Source organism: Piliocolobus tephrosceles, chromosome 13 (assembly GCF_002776525.5).
Source record: "Piliocolobus tephrosceles isolate RC106 chromosome 13, ASM277652v3, whole genome shotgun sequence".
Taxonomy (NCBI): Eukaryota; Metazoa; Chordata; class Mammalia; order Primates; family Cercopithecidae; genus Piliocolobus; species Piliocolobus tephrosceles.
This window is the reverse complement of record NC_045446.1, coordinates 48,564,718-48,583,699: the sequence shown is the minus strand read 5'-3', so window position 1 is coordinate 48,583,699 and position 18,982 is coordinate 48,564,718. Positions and strand designations below refer to the sequence as shown.

The following is an 18,982-nucleotide window of genomic DNA, read 5'->3' as shown; positions in this document are numbered from 1 at the left end:
TAGTTTTATAAATATCATGGTGAACAAGAAATGCTGTCTTGTCACATTCAAGCCAAATAACAGCTGGACTTTAAAAATAAAATTTTGAAGGCATTTGCCTTTTATATTTTTAATTTCTGTTTTCCTTGCCTATGGTTTTGTCATATGATTTTGATGAGTGGTTAATACACATCCACAGCTGCCTCTTTTGGTGACCTTTTCCTCACTGCCTCCAGGCTCAGGGCTATGAAGCATGTCTACAAGTTGCTTACTAAGTGATATTGTCATTTTCATGGCTGACAGACATTTTTCTGGGAAGCCTGGTGGAAGCAGGGCCTCATCTTCTGGGTTGGTTTACTTTCATCACTTTAGAAGCCCCACAAGAGGACGGGGTAGATGTGGAGGGAGGGCATAGCCCCTTAAAATTGCTGTTCCAAAGCCAGAGGAAACCTGTCTGGACTGAGGGAGAAGACATCTGGGCCAGAGGCACAGAAGTTACCTATCAACTCAGCCCCGCTAAGGAGCTCTCACTCCGAATCCTCTATAGAGCACAAAGAAGTCCTGATCTTCTTAGTGCTTTTCTCCATGATAATTATGTGTGTACATATTTCCCTTTTAATCTTCTGTCTTTCCTCACTAGACCATATGTTTAAAGAGGTCAAGGACATCTCTGCTTTGCTTCCCATCATTTGTTCTAAGTCTAGTTTAGGGACTGGCACATGGTAGGCACTCAAGAAATGCTGGTTGGTTGTTTTTTTAGACCAAAGACTAAGTAAAGGAGCAAATACTTTTTTTAGTTATTCTGATACTTTAGTTTCTTCTTAATCTTACTGTTAAGGGAAATATGAAGGAACAAAGTAGAGAAAGTATCATGTGTACCTGTTATCTACTCTGACTTTAATATGAAGTGTAACTCCAGCAGACTTTGCAATCAGCTCAGCCTTGAACAGATGCCAGGATACATCCTTAAGTCAGCAGAAGGCTGCTATCCATGCTAGCAGTCCTCACAGAAGCACTGCACTTCCGTCGGTATTGGAACAGGTAATTTGACTCCATTCATGAACCCCCAAAAGCACATGAGGTCTCAATGGCAACTTCTGGGCAAGCTTCTGAAGGGAGGTTTTCACATGCTCCTTAAGCTCCTGGGCCACTACAGCCCTTCTACTATGACACTCATCAGGCACTGCTGCTGTGTGTGACAGAGTAACATGAGAGCTGGCATATGGCATGACTTGCTATATTTAGGGCAGAGGAAATGGGCTGTACTGAGGAAGGTTACAAGGAGTTTGTTCAGAAAAACGAAGGGACCATGTGTTTCTACATATACTGTAGGGGGCAGTATGGCAGGTTGCTTGGGAGAATCTCAGCTCTAACCTTAATATGTGGTTCATAGCGAGTAATTTAATTATTCTCAGCCTCAGTTTTCTCACATGTAAAATGGAAAAAGTAATGCCTTCTTCACAATGTGTATAAGGATTAAATGAGAAAATGTGGGTAAAAAGCTTAACATATTCTCTAGTATATAAACACTTGATAAAAATGTTTTCTAAAAACAAAACAACCAGGGAAATTGGTTTGAATCTAGACAATCTAGGAGTTGGATAGAATATCCAAAAATATTTATATACAGTATGTTTCTCTAGTTAAATTTTTAGCTTTTTCCTTTTATATAGTTAATAACTCAGATCATGATTTTTAACTTACCAAGCACATGATATCACTAACTAGACAATGACATTACTGAGAGATAACTGACTATATTTACACCAAATATGCAGTTAAGGAAGCAAATGAAAAAAGGTGAATGACAAATTAAGAAAAGTCTTTGACAGCGCAGGTAAGGTGATAGAGCTCTGTAACTACCAGCCTGTTGTCAAATAAACAGACGGAATACTCCAAAGTAATGAAAAATATTTATTTCATTACATATGGTCAACAATTTAGGTACTCTACAGTACCGTCTCCCAATAAAATTGAGATGGGACAGACCTGAAGTGCTTCCACACAGGCTTTTAGGTCAGCCACAATTTCTGTGTTGCAATCAGATGGTTAACTGTGCAAGTAACATCATTTGGACTTCCTGGCTCCCTAGGTAGAGGAATCTCAACCCTTATCAGTGGAAAACCTGCACTTTTAAGTGCCTATGAAAATAACAGGCTGTTGATAGACATTCTTCAAGGAAGACAGCAAGCATATTTTGAGTCCTCTTTATGTCTGCCTTCCTACCTATCTTCCCTCTTCCTTGTTCCTTTCCTTCCTTTCTCTTCTCTTCCCCTCCCTCCCTCCCTCCCTCTTTATTCCCATATACACATACACATCCTAATCAGAATTTATTTTAACACCTTGTCTCCCAAACTATCATCAAATATTAGTCTTTCCTACTAGTATGAAAAATTATCATTCTGAAAACTTTCTGAAGGGCTTCCTAATGTCTAACACTACTCATCTCTGAGTCCTCATTCCAGGGATTTCTGGGCTGCCTGGTATGGCCCCAGGCTCTCACTAGAAGCCACGCCCAGTTTAGATGCTGCTATGAAGTGTCTTCATGTGTTTTCAAGGGATTAGGGTCCTGGAAGAAACCCTGCCAGTTAAAGGGATACTAGTGAGATTCTTCCCCTTAAGCTAAAGAAGGACTTTAGCTGGGACCTGAGATGGGTGAAGTATCATGTTACTCTGAAGAGAACAAATTAATCTTCCCTGACTGGTGGGACAGATTCTGCCAAAGCAACAGCTAACGGGAAAACCAGTCTCTACTCTGTGATGACACAGTAAATAACCAGGCAACATTACTACTGAAGTGCTGACCTAACCCATAAATTGTACCCAGACTCTGGGGAGCAATTTCTGCTGATGTGCTGCTGTGCATTTAAAACAAACAAACAAAAAGGGAAGAGAAGTGAACAGGCATTGATATTGGTGTGGGTAAATATTCTGAGAGGAAGGCTGGTCTTTCTACCCAGACTTCTGAAAGATGTTAGTAATGGTTACTGCATAGGCACAGACTGGGCCTTCCCCAAGCAATTATTAAGTTTATGCTAAAACTGCTGCAAACTATCATTTAATCCCCAAAATGGTTTGATTGTACCTGGGAATCACTTGATTTGGATATGCTAAATACTCTGATTTGATCATTCCACAATGTATACATGTATCAAAATCACTTTATATCCCATAAATGTATACAATTATTACTTGTCAATGAAAGACAAAATAATGCTTAAAAGTCCTCCTTTGTATGTTTTCCCTTTTTAAATGCAAATGCAGTGAGATGGATGAAACACAGAATTCTGCTGTTCATTGAAATGTAGAGGATCCTTTCACTTTAAAACTTTGATGGTAACTTGAAGTACTTGGATTGCTAAGTATTCAGTAATGTAAGATCTAGCTGCTTCTTAAAGTCTTCTACTATAATGCACAACATAACAAACATACGTAGTTAAAGAGTAACATTTCCTTTGCTTTGCCTAAGAAATCTAGCTGATGACTCCTATGAAAAACTATAAAGATCCTATATCTAGCTCAGACACACCTTTGGAAACACATGGAGCAGCAGAAAAGAGCTAGAGAAAAGTCACTCACCCTCTGCATCTTCTGGCCGAGTAAGGTCGATGACACCTGGGCCCAGTTTTCCATCTTCATTTGACTTTCCCGTTAACTGGGGTCCCAGATTCTCAAAGCGCGTTCTTTCCTAGAGGAACAAATAATCAGAGGTTTATTCTAGTTTCCAAAACAGCCACCATTTCCTTCCAGTTTCTATCTTACTTAATGGGCAAAAGGTGGATTCAAAAATATCATTTCTGACCAACATGGACTCTGAAAATCTTTCAGGAAGATTCCGTTGAAAGCTGTTTGTGACACGGACAGCCCTTACAGCATCTAGACCACAGTACCTGTAGGGAAAGGAAACCTGTGACAGGGAACCTGCCAGAGCTTGGGTGCATATCTTTGCTCTGTTGGATTTGCTCCAGTAATCTAAAAAGAACGCAATAGAGAGGGTTGAGCCAACAATGCAAAAACCTGAAAGAGCGGTTCCTATTAAAATAAACGGCTAAATTTAATGGGAGAGGAATTTTCTCATTTAGAGATCATAGTTTACATTGGCATTCCTGGGGAAATACAAATTAGAATTTTATGCACAAGGATTTCAAAAACAAATAATTCAAAGCAGGCCAACCAGATGACGATTGATACTACTATTTTGTCTCAGAATTTCAACAGTGATTTGCTGAGAACTGAAAAGGAGGACATCACTCCTAGCCAGCCATGGAGCCAGCAAAGTTAAATACCCCTGCTGCTTTAGGAGGGAAACCCAGAGCTGTTTTACTTGTTCACCAGTTCTTCTAGGAGTAGGAATCTGAAACATCACAGTGAACACTCCCTCTGCAGCTCTCCGGATCAGTAGCAGAGGAGCTCATTGACCATCATTAATATGGTGTTCTTGTCTGCAGAAACACAGCGCATGTTCCCCTCTCATCTCCTTACTACTCTCCTGACTCAAACTTGGCTTTGTGTTGTGCTTATGAATGAATGAAACCTTGTTGTTCATTACTATGAAGCAATATTAAATGTCATGTCAGCTTGAATTTACAGACATAAAATAGCAGCTTCCAGCTCCGGGAATGGTTTCTGCATGTTATACTTAATGCATTATGCAGCAGTAGAGTGCTGATTGCTGTTCAGTCTATTGTTCAATGACCTAGTTCTGTACTGAGCATGTTCGGCATTAGATGGAAACACTCTGAGTGTTCTCTTCTGTAAGATGTTTAGAAACTTAGAAATATTCTTAAAGAGCAAACATACAATTACTTGATAGAGGCTGTGCCTCATTTGTACAGCCTGACTACATTTGTGCTTTCTAATATGATTATTTTTGAATATCATTATATTTCTATAATTAATTCCCATCAGTCAAATTGTGCAGGAAGTCTTCCAGTTCCCCTTCATCATGGAATATGTTGAAATCTGTGTTGGAAGAAAACACAGCATAAACCTTGCTTTAATCTACACCATTTCTATGAAAGATTTGCAACAAAAATTACAATCACGAATTTCCCTAACTGGGTAATATACTCACTAGTTTAAATAGCAGTATGTGGGGAAACCTCTGAAATACGACACTTATGAAAAACAGAATGAAAATAAAAACCAAATTAAGTGCAGTTCCCTAATATCTTCTTATGTGAAAACACTGGTGCACAAGAACAAATTAACCCAGATGCAGGACACAACAAAAAGCAACTATAAGCCTTATGGGAGCTTCACACACAGTCAGGGAAAGGACAGCTGCTTTTAATCAGCCAATTTCTATTTTTGAGTAGCACTTTGGTTGTCATGATGTAAAGAAAAAGAATTAAAGTGGAGATGAGTAGTACCAGGGAAAGCAAAATATTCAACCTTTGTTTTATCACATTGTTTCGCATTTCAAATATTTGCAAGTGAATGCTTTCCCTATGTTAAATGCAAAAGGAGTTTTGATGTGACACCTGCAATCTTCTTGGAAGAACAACCTTTAACTGTATTTTCATAGGGGGAAAAACAACTTTCTCTGAAAATCAACAGACTGTGCTATCTATCAATATGCATATTTCAAGTATCTTTCTAGTCACTCATTCTCTTTGATTTTACTGGAAAATATTCTCAGTAAAAAAGTAAAATAAAATAAAGTTCCTGAAAGAATATCAATATTTTGACAAGGAAGGAGAAGAGGGAAAATTACATGCCATGGTTTGTAAAATCCTAAGACAACAAAGCTTACATGATGATAATATCTTTTCTTTTATAAAAAATGAAGTGCACTCACAATTCAGTAGTATCAGCTTGTTTTTAATCATAACAAAAAACATTCAGAACATTCAACAACACATTCACAGTGTCTTTGAAGTCATACATTTTTCTGACTTCATTGAAAAAAAAATGTGCAGAGATACTTTCCCTTTAAAATATAAATATTTTGACAGAGTAGAAGTCAAGGAAGAATATCCCATGAAACACTTGTTAAATAGGAAGAAAATAAATCAATGATAGAAATTGTTTTGGGCAGTGGGTTGCATTTTAGATTTGGTAATATTAAGCACTTGTGTTTGAGATTAAAGAAGGACCCAGCAAAGCCATGCCCTTTCATATAAATTTCCACCTAGTCTCCCAGAAGATTTCCTTCTTTTCTTCAAAGAATAGCTCAGAATATTTATTTGCCAGCCACATAACCATAAGATAAGAGGGCCTGATGTCTACAAGTTAAGTCTGGGCAGCTGAGCTAAGCAAAGATTTTACCAGTGAGGTTGAACATGAGCCTAGTAAATACAGGATGTGGATGTGGGCACAGAGAGAAGTATAAAGATACTTTGGTTCCAATAAGCTTAAACTTCTGCCATTAAGTACCCATGAGCATGCCCCTATATGGAACAAATATAGACTGTGGGTGGCAAGTTCTTAAGTCCAAATTTCCACACACTTGAACTAGCTCTCACCATGTACTTAGTTCCCAAGTAAGATATGTTGGAGATATAAGCAAAATACCTCAATGCTAATTTAATCCCACCCCTTCCAGGAAAATTGCCCCATCTTCATGTTGACAGTGGATTTTACATGCAGCAATGTGATCAGACACTTACTTATGCATTGTCAGTCACAAACATGCAGGCAACATAAAAGTTATTGAAAAAAAATTAAAGTCAGCTCTGCTGTGTTGTAGGACTGTTGGCTCTCTAAGTGCTTTGAAATTATGATGTATGAGGTAGATGTTGCATATTAAATAAAGATATTTAAATGATAAAGCCTCCTTTAGTGGGAGCTGATGAATGTTAAATGTTACAAGCCACAAGCCGGTAGCATCCATCATCTTCACATATTATCAGAGTCAATGACGGGGCAGCCTCACTGATGACAGATAGACTGCTGCATTATTATCCCTTATTTCCAGAGTCACTGAACAAACCATTCAACTCTTCGGGCATTATTTTTAACTTTGCATTAAATTAGCAACTTTTCCCTTCCTACCATGGCAAGATTGATCAATTTTGTCTTTGTATGGGTGGAGAGAGAGAATGAATTTGGGGTAACTAAAAGAACAGAGGTTTGTTTTCATCTAGGAAAAAAATCAACTTCCTCTTACTGGCATCAAATGTAAAATTGTGATCTGGGGAAAGAACAGCAATGAAACAGCAAGCACACAATAATGGCTTTTCTTTGCACTTAGATAAAAGCTGAATTTTTGATGTGCACAGTATATTTTAATAAAATTTTATATACTATGTTTTATACACTTATTGGCTATTCCATAATAATGTGTGTGCTAACAGTAAAATTGCTCTTAAATTTATGTGTGTTATTTATACGTTCCCACGTAACAATGCTTTTTGTTGTAAAAAATATTCTGTTTATTAATGTAACTTTACAACCACTGCATCCAAGATCCGTGGTAAATTAATGACATTTTTATTATTTTATAGTGTCATTAAATTTTTACTGATCACTCCATCAAACAGAGGCAGTAAAGGCCATAATGTAAACTGGGACACTTAGATCAGGCAGCAGGAAGACATTCCATATAGTCTGAAGAAAACTGCTAGCAATAAATGATATTTATACCATCTTTAAGCATGTAAGAATACTTGGATAAGTTTGGCAAAACTGTTTCAGTAGTAGAGTGGATTGTGTACTTAAACAACAGTTTGCTTGCCAGAGAGACAAGTCTTTTTCAAACCATATGTGAAGTGACTGATTGCAGCCATCTCCTGAAAAACAACATGTGAAATGTAATGATGTGCTGTGTCCCTCCCTTCTGCATTACCAAGACTGACCAGCATGTACCAGGCCTCAAATTATTTCAACATGGTCCTCTTTGCCACAAACTGAAGTGGAAAATGGCACACACTGAGAGAGGTTTTTTGTTTGCTGCTTTACAAACAAATATATTTCATTTAAATACACATGTCTGGTCAATTATGTGGTATATTTCATTCCAATGGTCTGAATGAGAGGTACTTTACCAATGTTTATTCAAAGGCTCATTTCTAAGGGGTGTCTGAATATGGGGGATCATTCACGGCAGCCATGGAACATACAACTAATGGGCCATTACCTATAGCATAGTTAAAACAGGTAAAAAATGATTACCTCATGTTATTTTTATGTGTAAAATGCATTATAATTATGATACTCTCCACATTGATTCTCTTAAATAAACTTAAATGTGTGTTATGAACTAATTGCCAAATATTCTATTTATGTATATATAGAACAGTAAATAAATTCTATGCTCATATAATTATGGATTTAGAAACACCTAATTTCTACATGGGCATTCTGGTATGATTCTTTCTTAGGTAAATAAGGATTTTGTTGTTGCATCTTAAAATACATATTTAAATATTAAAGACTTAAAAGTCTTTCAAATGTGTAATGATAAGGAATTTTGCAGGGAAGGTTAATACTACAGCCCCACTAATCATGTTTTGTGTGTATTCCTAAAGCAGAATTTTCTAAGAAAAATAACAAATATATGTATTATGAATATAAGTTCTCTAAGGCCATGACAATATTCTGAGATAATAGCTTATCCTCAGAGTTTCAGCTATGTCTAGGTTATTGAGTGTAAGCTAAATAAGTCTTGTCATTTTCATCCTAGCTCTTAGCTTCAATTTTTATGAATGTTTGATTTCCATTTTGTATTTTGATGTATTTCCAAAACTCTTTCCTAAACTGAAAGTAAAGATTCCCCTGCAAAAGCAGCTTTCTCTTTACCCAGCTTCCCCTCTTTTCCTGTATTCACATCAGTGCAGAGGAGTCAGTGTGATTTGTCTCACTGCTTTTCTTGCCCTTCTCTGTCCAGGCGATCATCCAGGACTGCTGATTTTTCTTCCACATAGCCTATTGTCCTTGTCCCCCTCTCAATGTCATCCTGCCATCACTAACTACCCCAGCGCATGTCTTCATGCCCACACACCTAGCTCACTGCTGCAGCCTCCTTTCTGATCTGCCTGATCCTTGGCACTGTCCTCCCCAGTCCTTCAACTCACACTCTTCACAGAGTTCTACTTCATGTCTCTGATTCAAAACCTTCCATGGCTTCCCATGTCTATTCCATTTCCTCCAAGCTTCTCTACATGGTTTTCAAGGTCTTTCATACACTGCTCCCCACACACCTTTTTAAACTCAACTTCCTACAGTTCTCTTGTCACATATCCTCTGGTTGGGGTGGGCAGTGACTTGCCTTCCAATAATAATACCACGATCATCCTTCCTTCTTGCTTCTTCTTTGCCAAATCCTATTCATATGGAAAAACCCAAGTTTTCCATGAACTCTGTAAACTCTCTGATCTACCTACTCTCTGATATACGAAAAGTCTTAGTTTTGCCTACATAATTAGCCCCTAGTTACGTACTATGTTAAAGAATTGGACTTTTGGTTCATGCATACCACCAAGTCTCCCTCGATAACATCAAAAGATTTTTCAAGCCAGAGATTGTATCTTAGACCTTTTCTATATATCTTACAGAGCATTTAGTATTAGTGTCCATAAATACTTGCACATTTATATAAGGCAACATAACTAATCTAGCCAAATAAATAAAAAACATGCCGCACAAGTATCTAAAAGGGCAATAATAATCAAAACAAGGAAATTCAGAAAACACCTTAAATATTTTATAAAAGAGGCAAATAAGCAATCTTAGAAGAGCACAATTGAAAAATGCAATTTGATCATATAATTTAATGCGAAAAAGAGATTTTGAGTGTAACTTGGAATTTTTGCAGATTAATACAATCCATCTTTGCGAAGTCTTTGCAAAACTCTGGCAAAAGAAGATACTACATATCATAAACGCTTGGCTTAAAAAGCAGTACACGTTTCAAAATAAAAGGTTCTGTCTTGTTTTGAAAGCAAGGCAATGCTAAGTATAATGCTAAGAGATATTCTATCTCTTACTCTGAACGACTTTCTTTAATTCCTAGTTCTATACATATCTTGCTATGCTGTGATTCTCCAGAAACATCACTTCACCACATGTGTGGTTTCCTTTTTGACTTAACAAACACTATCATTTTGTTATACTTCATTTTATATCCTTCATTATGCATTTAGTAATTTAATGAATGGTCAAGAATGTAGGCTTTACACTGGAAAGCAACCACATGTTCAAAAGGTGATTATATTTTGAGGGAATTATTTTAGAGGCATTGGACTTACTTTCCTAGTGACATTGTGATGTTTCTAGAGTAAGTAATCATGATAATATAGACTTTGACTGGATGAAATGAGGTTCATTATTGAACCTCGTTTTTAAATAATATTTTTTCAGCTAAAACTATTAATTTGTCTAGCTTCTCATACATTTTTAACACCAATAAATTTTGCTAGCACTTAAGAATTAGTTAAGGACTAACTGCTGTTTTCCAATTGTGTTTGCCATCACAGCATAAATAGATCTATTGGTGTAGAAGCAGGAAAGAATGCTACACACTGATCATCTACAATGTGCAAAGCCCTTTCCATTGAGTACTTCCTTTAATCTCATACCAATACTACAAAGAAAATACTAGTGTTATCAACCAGAAGAAGGTGAGGTTCAAAACTAATTTGTATATGGGTTAAGTCATTTAATCAAAATTTAGATAGGTATTTGTACTGAGGTGAATTTTGAATAATAACTCTACAATTACCATGCGTTCTCTCTGAGCCTGTTCCCATATTTATGAAATGGAATAGACAATGCTCATGCTGCAAGGGCTTAATGATTAAATCAGAGATTATACATGTGAGTGCTTTGCAAAAATACAGCAACTCATAAAATATCCATTTCTGTTAAAGATATTATTTAGTGTTTGCTAAGTATCTCAAAACTAAACAACAGTGAAGACAGTGTCCTTATCCAAAGGTCAATATCCTTTCTCCTGTATCAACAATAGAACAATACATAACCAAAGATGCTTTGATTTTCCTTCCTTCCTTCCTTCCTTCCTTCCTTCCTTCCTTCCTTCCTTCCTTCCTTCCTTCCTTCCTTCCTTCTTTCCTTCCTTCCTTCCTTCTTTCTATCTACAGAGTCTCACTCTATTGCCCAGGCTGGAGTGCAGTGGCATGATTTTGCCTCACTGCAACCTCTGCCTCCCAGGTTCAAGCGATTCTCCTACCTCAGCCTCCCAAGTAGCTGGGGTTACAGGTGCACACCACTACACCTGGCTAATTTTTTTGTATTTTTAGCAGAGTCGGGGTTTCACCAAGTTGGCCAGGCTGGTCTTGAATTCCTGACCTCAGGTTATCTGCCTGCCTCAGCCTCCCAAAGTGCTGGGATTACAGGCGTGAGCCACTGCGCCCAGCTAATGCCTTCCATTTTATCTTGGCTGCTAAGTAACTCAGAAGTAAATTTAAATCTCAACTTTAGTAACCATGTAGGAGCTGGATAATTATTCACTACTTTTAAGCACTCAAGTCTTCCTTCACTTGTATGGTAAGAACCAAACTTCTCTGCAAAGTATGTATGTCTTTTTATGATCTGGCTCCTGCTCCCTCGTCAGCTTCACATCTTATTCACTCTAGTTTATACTCTCTGTTACAATAAAATGGAATTTCTTGGAGCTCCCTGAACTAGCTATGATATTCCATGACCCTATATATTTCTGAATACCACTTTTTCTTTCTAATTATGATGTCTTCCCTTCCAGATGACATCATAATTAGTCCTTTCTAAGCCTAATTAAAACATCTGCTCTGGACAAAATCCTTTGTTGACTTACTTCCACCAGCCCTGGGAAGAATCTATCATCCCCTCTCCTCTAACACCCCATCTTTTGTTTCGTCACCACATTTATAGAAAAATATATTGCAATTATTGGTTTCTATGTCTGTTTACTGGTCTCCTCAACTTGCTCCTCAAGGTACAGTATCCATGTCTTATTATCTCTATAACATAAGTACCTCCCACAATGTTGAACATACTAGGCTCTCTGGTTGTTAAATCTTGGTAACGTTGGTAAAATTGCTTCTCTTTCTTCTTCCATTTTAATTTTACTTTTAAATAGAGTACAATTATTTTCAGATCCTATTTAGAGCAGTGAAATATAAATAACTAAAGACAGATAAATACAAAGGAAGGTGTGTAAGTCAGTTAAACAGAGTGATCTCCTGGTCAGAGTTGGCCCAGAGCTGTGATACAGAAAACCTGCCTTATTATTATTACTAGAAATGGCTCTCCAAGAAGAATTTTCCATAAAATCTGAACCATCTCCACAAAATATATCCTTACACATCTCTTACATTGCTTAGCAATTCACCATTAGCAACTCATTCTTTGAATTAATTAAAAAGGCCAATCTCTTATGAAAGGGCAATAGAATAAACTGTTACAACAGAATTATATTAATTTCAGTTTAATTCCTCCTGAGAAACAAGAGCATTCCTAGGGAAGATAATCCTGGTAAAGCCAAGCAAACAAAGACATTGGTCAAGGGAGAACCCTAGGCACTGTAATCCCAATGAGATAACGTCACAAGATTTAGAAATATCCAAGCTGAGTAAAGATGGTTGGTTGTTAGGGGCTGAATTGTGTTTCCCCATAATTCATAGGTACCCCTAGTACCTCAGAATGTGACTGTATTTGGAGATGGGGCTTTTAAAGCAGTGGTTAAGTTAAAATGAGGTTCTTAGGGTGGGTCCTAATCCAACTCGGCTGGTGTACTTGTATGAAGGGTACATCTGGACACAAAAAAAGGACACCAGAAGTGTGTGCACACAGAGGAAAGAGCATGTGAGGACACATCAAGACAGCCTCTAGCTACAAGCCAAAGAGAGAGGCCTCAGAAGAAATGAATCTGCTAACACCTTGATCTTGGACTTCCAGCCTCCAGTACTGTGAGAAAATGAATTTCTGTGGTTTAAGTCTGCAGTCTCTGGTAGTTTATTATGGCAACCCTAGCCAACTAATACAATGGCAGCTTCTACCTCTTATGCCATGAAAGGTGCTAGTTGTTTTCCAAAATTATCAAATAAAAAGGTAGCATATTTTAGAGATAAGGTCCTATTAGCCTCAGAAACAAGTATCTAGAAACTTCTGTCTTTAGGATCTAGTAGTATCTGTTGACAGCCTTGCCCATCCATCTATATATTTATCTATGATTCTTCAAAAGAATAAGTTACCCTTTAAAGGGAAGGAAGCACTTGACAAAAGTTTTCAAAAACAGGAAGATTTATACTTGAGACAAGAAACAGAATCAATAAAGACTGCTATAAGCTATTGAGATAAACTCTAAGAATGCTGATATATGCTACTGGACCATAAGCATTTCGAGGGAGGGAAAGTGTCTCACGACCTGCTCTATGCCCAGCAAGAACTGTGCGCTGCAAGCAGAGAAGCATGCAGCACATACCTGCTGAAATGAACTAATGTCTGAAGAGCTTCTTATGGAGATGTTTTATGGACCTTTCAAAAACATTCTCCAATGATGTATGACAAGTTTCCCTCAGGATTTGAAGAGTACACCAAACTAAGCGAGTTCTGTCTCCACACCCCTGGCAAGGACAGCATCCTAGACATCTCCTGTAACACACATTTAGACTCTTGTCACTGACCATCAGATGATAAATGATACAGTAGCATTAACTCTGAAGATATGAGACCCTTGCAGGCTCGGGAGCCACTGAATTAAATTAGTTTCATCAGGATTATAGTGCTAACTGAACCCCTTTAACCAAATACTTTCTGTCTCATTCATATGGTTTTAATATGGTTTTAACCAATTGCAAGGTTATTTATAAGTTTGCAACTCCCAAGTAGAGTTATAAAGCGTTCAGGTTTAAGTAAATCCAGTTGTGTGGCAGCCTAACTCCTACTTATATGTGGTTTCAACTTTTTATTCGTGTACAGAGGCATGATGCAGATTTGTTCCTGAATATTCTCTGATTAACCATTTGTTTCAGTAAAAAGTTCACAAAAAGTCCCACTGTAAAATTACACAAACTCTTATTAAAACTGAACACATGGTGTAAAAAGTGGAGAATTCTATCTCCACCTAAACCACCACCAAGATACTGTTATTCTAAAATGTACCATATGAACAAAGAGTGTCACAATAAAATGAATGACCAGCTAAGCAAATGTCTTTGTCCAAAAAGGTATCTTGGGAATTCTATTAGTTCAAAATCTACGTACTTGATTTGAGGTGCCTGTTTAATTTATAATGTGTACTTTTTAGTATTATTTAGTATTATATTGTGGAAACACAGGTGCAGTTTATTTCAGTTGAAAATATCAAAGCTATACGAACTAAGAATAAATATTTTCTTCAGAAATATGGCTTCCACTTCAATTTTAGCTGGAAAACTGATAAATTTGAAGATTTTTTCCCTCAGAAACATAAACACAAAAAGTGGGAAAATGTAAGGTATTGCTACCATGTATTGGTTTTAATTTATGAGATATATAAGCATATTGTATCTCCTAAGAGCTTTTCCTATAATTAAAAAAAAAAAGTATGCTGCAAAAATCACATATATTTTAAAAAGAAAAATAGGGAGCATGAGAAAGCTTTAGTACCAGAAGGAAATGTAAAGGCCTCTTCATTCAAAGAGCAATGGGACCGAAGAGGTCTGGACACTTACCACAGTCCTGAAGCTGGCTGGTGACAGATCCAGAACATGCCTCTCAGCTCCAGACTCTCAGTCTCCTGCTCTTTCCACTGAGCTACTCTTACTCTACAAACTATGCTAGTCCCTGTATGATTCATCTGCAAAATGAGGGCGTTAAGTTAACTTATCTCCATGGTTTCTTCCAGTTCTGAAATCTGATGATTCTATGATATTTGACTTTCTTTCTCTCTAAGATCTACATTGCAGCACGCATTGATAAAATCACTTTACCATGTCCTAAAAAAATTCTGAGGAATTATTCACCTCAAGAAAAGCACTAAAAACAATGCATTTTTTTCAAACAAGCCTACCAAAGGATGGTCACACTTAGCCAAAAAGCATCTGTTGGCTACTTCTGAAATTCCGTGGCCACCATAGTCAAAAGCAATAGAAGGGAAGGGACACAAAGGCAAAGGAAGGCAAAGAAAGGATGCAGGGAAAATCAGAGGGAACACATTTTCATCAGAATGTGGCTTAAAGATTCCTCTGTGTCCCTAGTTGGAGACTCATTATGGTGGCACTAGCCCAGAATACATCTCTTTTTGTCTGCAAGTAAAGTAACATAAATGCAAAGACTGCTGCTAAGAAGAGGGACTTTCTTCAGAAGAAAACTGATTAACTCCTTAATGTCAGGATTTTGTATATTCTACTGTTATCCTCCTTCTAGGAAAAAAGAAGCACTAAATAAGGTCAAATGATGTCACAAATGAGTATTAAAATAAAAATTAAAAATAATCCAGGACTATGTCACATTGTGGAAGAAGCTTTTCTTAAGATTAAGTAAAATTAAAATTTAGAAACTGTTTTCATTTCATACAAATTAAAAAAAAGCATTCTGAAATTGAAATTTTAAAAATAAGTTTAAAAGAAGAAGAAAATATTTAGAAACGCTTTTCAAAACAGTACTCCAATATGGCACCATTACAAAAGACAAAAGATAGTGTCCAACTGTGGGGATATGTGTTAATTGTATGGTTTTCCAAAGATGTGGGAGAACTGATATCAATTACAGTATAATTACCATTACTTCCAACAGAGTTAACATGTAGTTACCACAAAATAACATACAATTAACTGGTGTCACATTGCACACCAGACTAAATAAGATACAAATTAAGAATTCCCAAATGTAGCGATAACACTCTTCTCTCTCTTAAAAAAGACAATCAAAAAAAAAAAAAAAAAAAAAAAAAAAACAACTTTTCTCTGATAATGTCACAGCATTTGCAGGAATTAGTATAATTATTCAAAGAGGGAAAAACTAAGATATATAAGTTAGAAATCATCATTTTTAGTTATAAGATAAAAAACTGCATAGGGAGGGAGAAGCATATATTAACAAAAATGTTAAATTTAATAAGCTAAAGGTATAATAAAATGAAATTTCCTTCACATTTCTTTCATGTCCTGAAAATCAGGCAGCTATATTTTAAAACCAAATTTAGGAATGTTCTTAGTTTTTACTGATACCTAGTATTTTTTACTTTATTTATCAAACACGGAACAAGAGCCTGCTTTAGTAGTACTGTAGAGGGACACAGAAATGAGTTAGGCTCACTTCAAGACAGGAATTTAAACCCAATTTTTAGTTCTTTGCTATGTGAAGCAGTAAGTCATGTCTCAATATAAGCAATTTCCTTATCAGGAGGGGAGCTTAAGGAACAAAGAATGTTACGGTTCAGTTTGAAGAAGTAGAATTCCTTGCTGGAATGTCTCAAGTCAGCAACAACAATACAGGATGCCTCCACGTGCTGCATATGAGAGAGGGGCACGTGTGGGAACACGTATATACTCGCCGCACGTCTAGGTTTAATTAGAAGACAACTGAAAATGGCAGAGTGCAATGCTGTGAAGTTGATGGGAGGACAAAGGGAAAGGAGCTGTATTTTAAACACAGCTACAGTGTATCTGCTATATCTGTTTCAAACATCTGGGCTTCTAATTATTTATTGAACTCATGTGTAAGACTTATTTGGGAACACCGCAAGCAGTTATAGTACAGGAACATGCAACTACTTTGTAAAATACTTGCAGGACTGAACTCTTGATAAAATCTTGAACAATATGAGTGAAAACTGCTCTGACATTATTTGAGTCAATGTGTGAAAACCATGAAGAGGTTAGCATGCTAAAAATAAATTTTGTACACAGCCTGCTAATTAATGTGGCAGACAGTATTTTATTGGGAACTTATATTTTGCATATTTTTGAAGATTTACTTTATTTCCTACATCTGACTTTTTCTTCTTTTTTTTTCCTTTGTGGTATCCAAAGACTTACTTGAGATTAAATGAGGCTAGACGCATTTGTAAAAGGCTGCACAACTTGTTTGAAGATTACATAAGCATATGCATAGATCCACAAAGCTTTCAGGGCAAGTCTGTTCCCTATGTAGTCAATATTTTCCTTTTTTCTATGAATATGGAGCTCGGGAATAGATGTATTAATTTTGCACCCAGTTCCATGTTTTATTCCACTGAATTCATGAAGCGTTTGTTAGGCTCTAAGGGAAACCAAACTGGCTAGGAGGGATGACAACAGAACAATGATGGGTACATTGTTATTCCATGTTATTTCCTCTTGTTCCCACGTCACTGTTACACTCCTCTGATTATTGCAGTCTCAAAAAATGTGCTGATCACTGTGTGTGTTAGGCAACACTGCAAGACCGAGAAGCTAATATCCCAGATAGAGTACATTATGCATGTGATGTAAATGAGGTATGTGCTCTCCACATATCAGCCGTTTGTCATCAGAGAGCCAGAGAACAGAGCGGATGGGTGCGAGTGCTTTTATTCCCTTCCACTATTTCCACAATAGTGAAAATAAATCAGTAAATAGAATAAAAATCACCTGTCCTTCACAACTGACCTTAACTGGCACAAACTTGAAATATTTACAGTGTAATGCATATTTTGGGTAGAGCTTTTTGTTTGTTGTCATTATATTAGGAAAAAACAAAGCTTGTCATCTTCACAATCAGAAATTAGAAACTGAAATGCAGCACATTGTAGATCATACCAGCAAGGGTAGAGACTGCACCAACTTTATTTCTCAAAAACTAAATCTTAAGGTATTTTAAAATGTGGACTCTGAATTCCTGGTCTAAAAGCAAGTGCTTCAATGTAAACACTCCTTCCTGCTGAATTAGAAATGATGCTTAGATCACAGGTTAAAATCTCTAAGTGAAATAAAAACACTCCAAGGGCTCTAGGACGTGGGCTCAATAAACAAGTACATGTTTATTCCGACAGCTTGAATAACAGCACTCCTGCCCAGATAAGGAGAAACTTGGAAAATTAGCCTGAGCAAGATGTGAGACAGAGAGACAGTTCCTTCAGTCCTGAAGATTGTCTAATGAGGGCCGGGCGCGGTGGCTCATGCCTGTTATCCCAGCACTTTGGGAGGCTGAGGCGGGTGAATCACGAGGTCAGGAGTTCGAGACCAGCCTGGCCAAGACGGTGAAACTCCGTCTCTACTAAACATACAAAAATTAGCCAGACGCGGTGGCGGGCTCCTGTAATCTCAGGTACTCGGGAGGCTGAGGCAGGAGAATCACTTGAACATGGAAGGTGGAGGTTACAGTGAGCAGAGATCTTGCCACTGCACTCTAGCCTGGGTGATAGAGCAAGACTCTGTCTCAAAACAAAACAAAATAAAACAAAACAAAACAAAACAAAAAAACCCAGATTGTCTAACGAGAATAAACTAAAATGGATTTGAATGGTCTCAAGGAAAAAGGCAGTTATTCATAGAACAAATAACTTCCCAAGTGAATGTTATAATTAACAGTTTTTAAATCTCTGAAATTTTTAATGGCATTTTCAGACCAACTAACGACTTAGGAGAAGGTTATGAGTATAACAATTATAAAAGCTACAAAAGTTTTTATAATATAGCGCTTATTTAACTCTGCTGCATATATTTGACAAAAAGAAGTGTATAACCTAGGAAAGGGGTAAATCTGCTTTTCACTGATTAAATAAAACTCATATTTGAATTTGCATTATGATCAAAATTTTAGTTTTGCATAACTGAGGTGATGACCAAAGGATTAGCAAAAAAAATTGCTTGTAGAGAGCCAAACATCTCGACTGCTTCAGGATCTGAATATTAAAATATCATTTATATAAGGCTTCAGGTTTTACATTGTGTTCTCTAACTGGCAATGTGACATAAAGGGCTGGATTATTAGACCGCTTAAACCAAATAATGTCTTAGTGTAAATATGATCTATTTAGGAACTCTTAGGTTTGAAATATTAGTCTTCCCTTGAAGATTAATATGTTTGCAGCACTCGTACTTTCAATTATTTTAAAATTCATTGACAATTACAGTTTTTCAGTTAAAAATAATACAAAATTCTAAAAGTTCATTGTCTA

At 36.8% G+C, this 18,982-nt stretch overlaps 1 protein-coding gene across 21 annotated transcripts in view; it reads right to left on the bottom strand.

Moving 5' to 3' along the window:
* Positions 1–18,982, bottom strand: part of SOX6 (SRY-box transcription factor 6) — a 705,024-nt gene that overhangs the window by 43,869 nt on the left and 642,173 nt on the right. For all 21 annotated transcript variants that reach the window (XM_031933892.1, XM_031933891.1, XM_031933893.1 and 18 more), the window contains one exon: positions 3,559–3,667. In XM_031933892.1, coding sequence (XP_031789752.1) covers positions 3,559–3,667 — 109 coding nt within the window. The remainder of the gene's footprint in view (positions 1–3,558; positions 3,668–18,982) is intronic.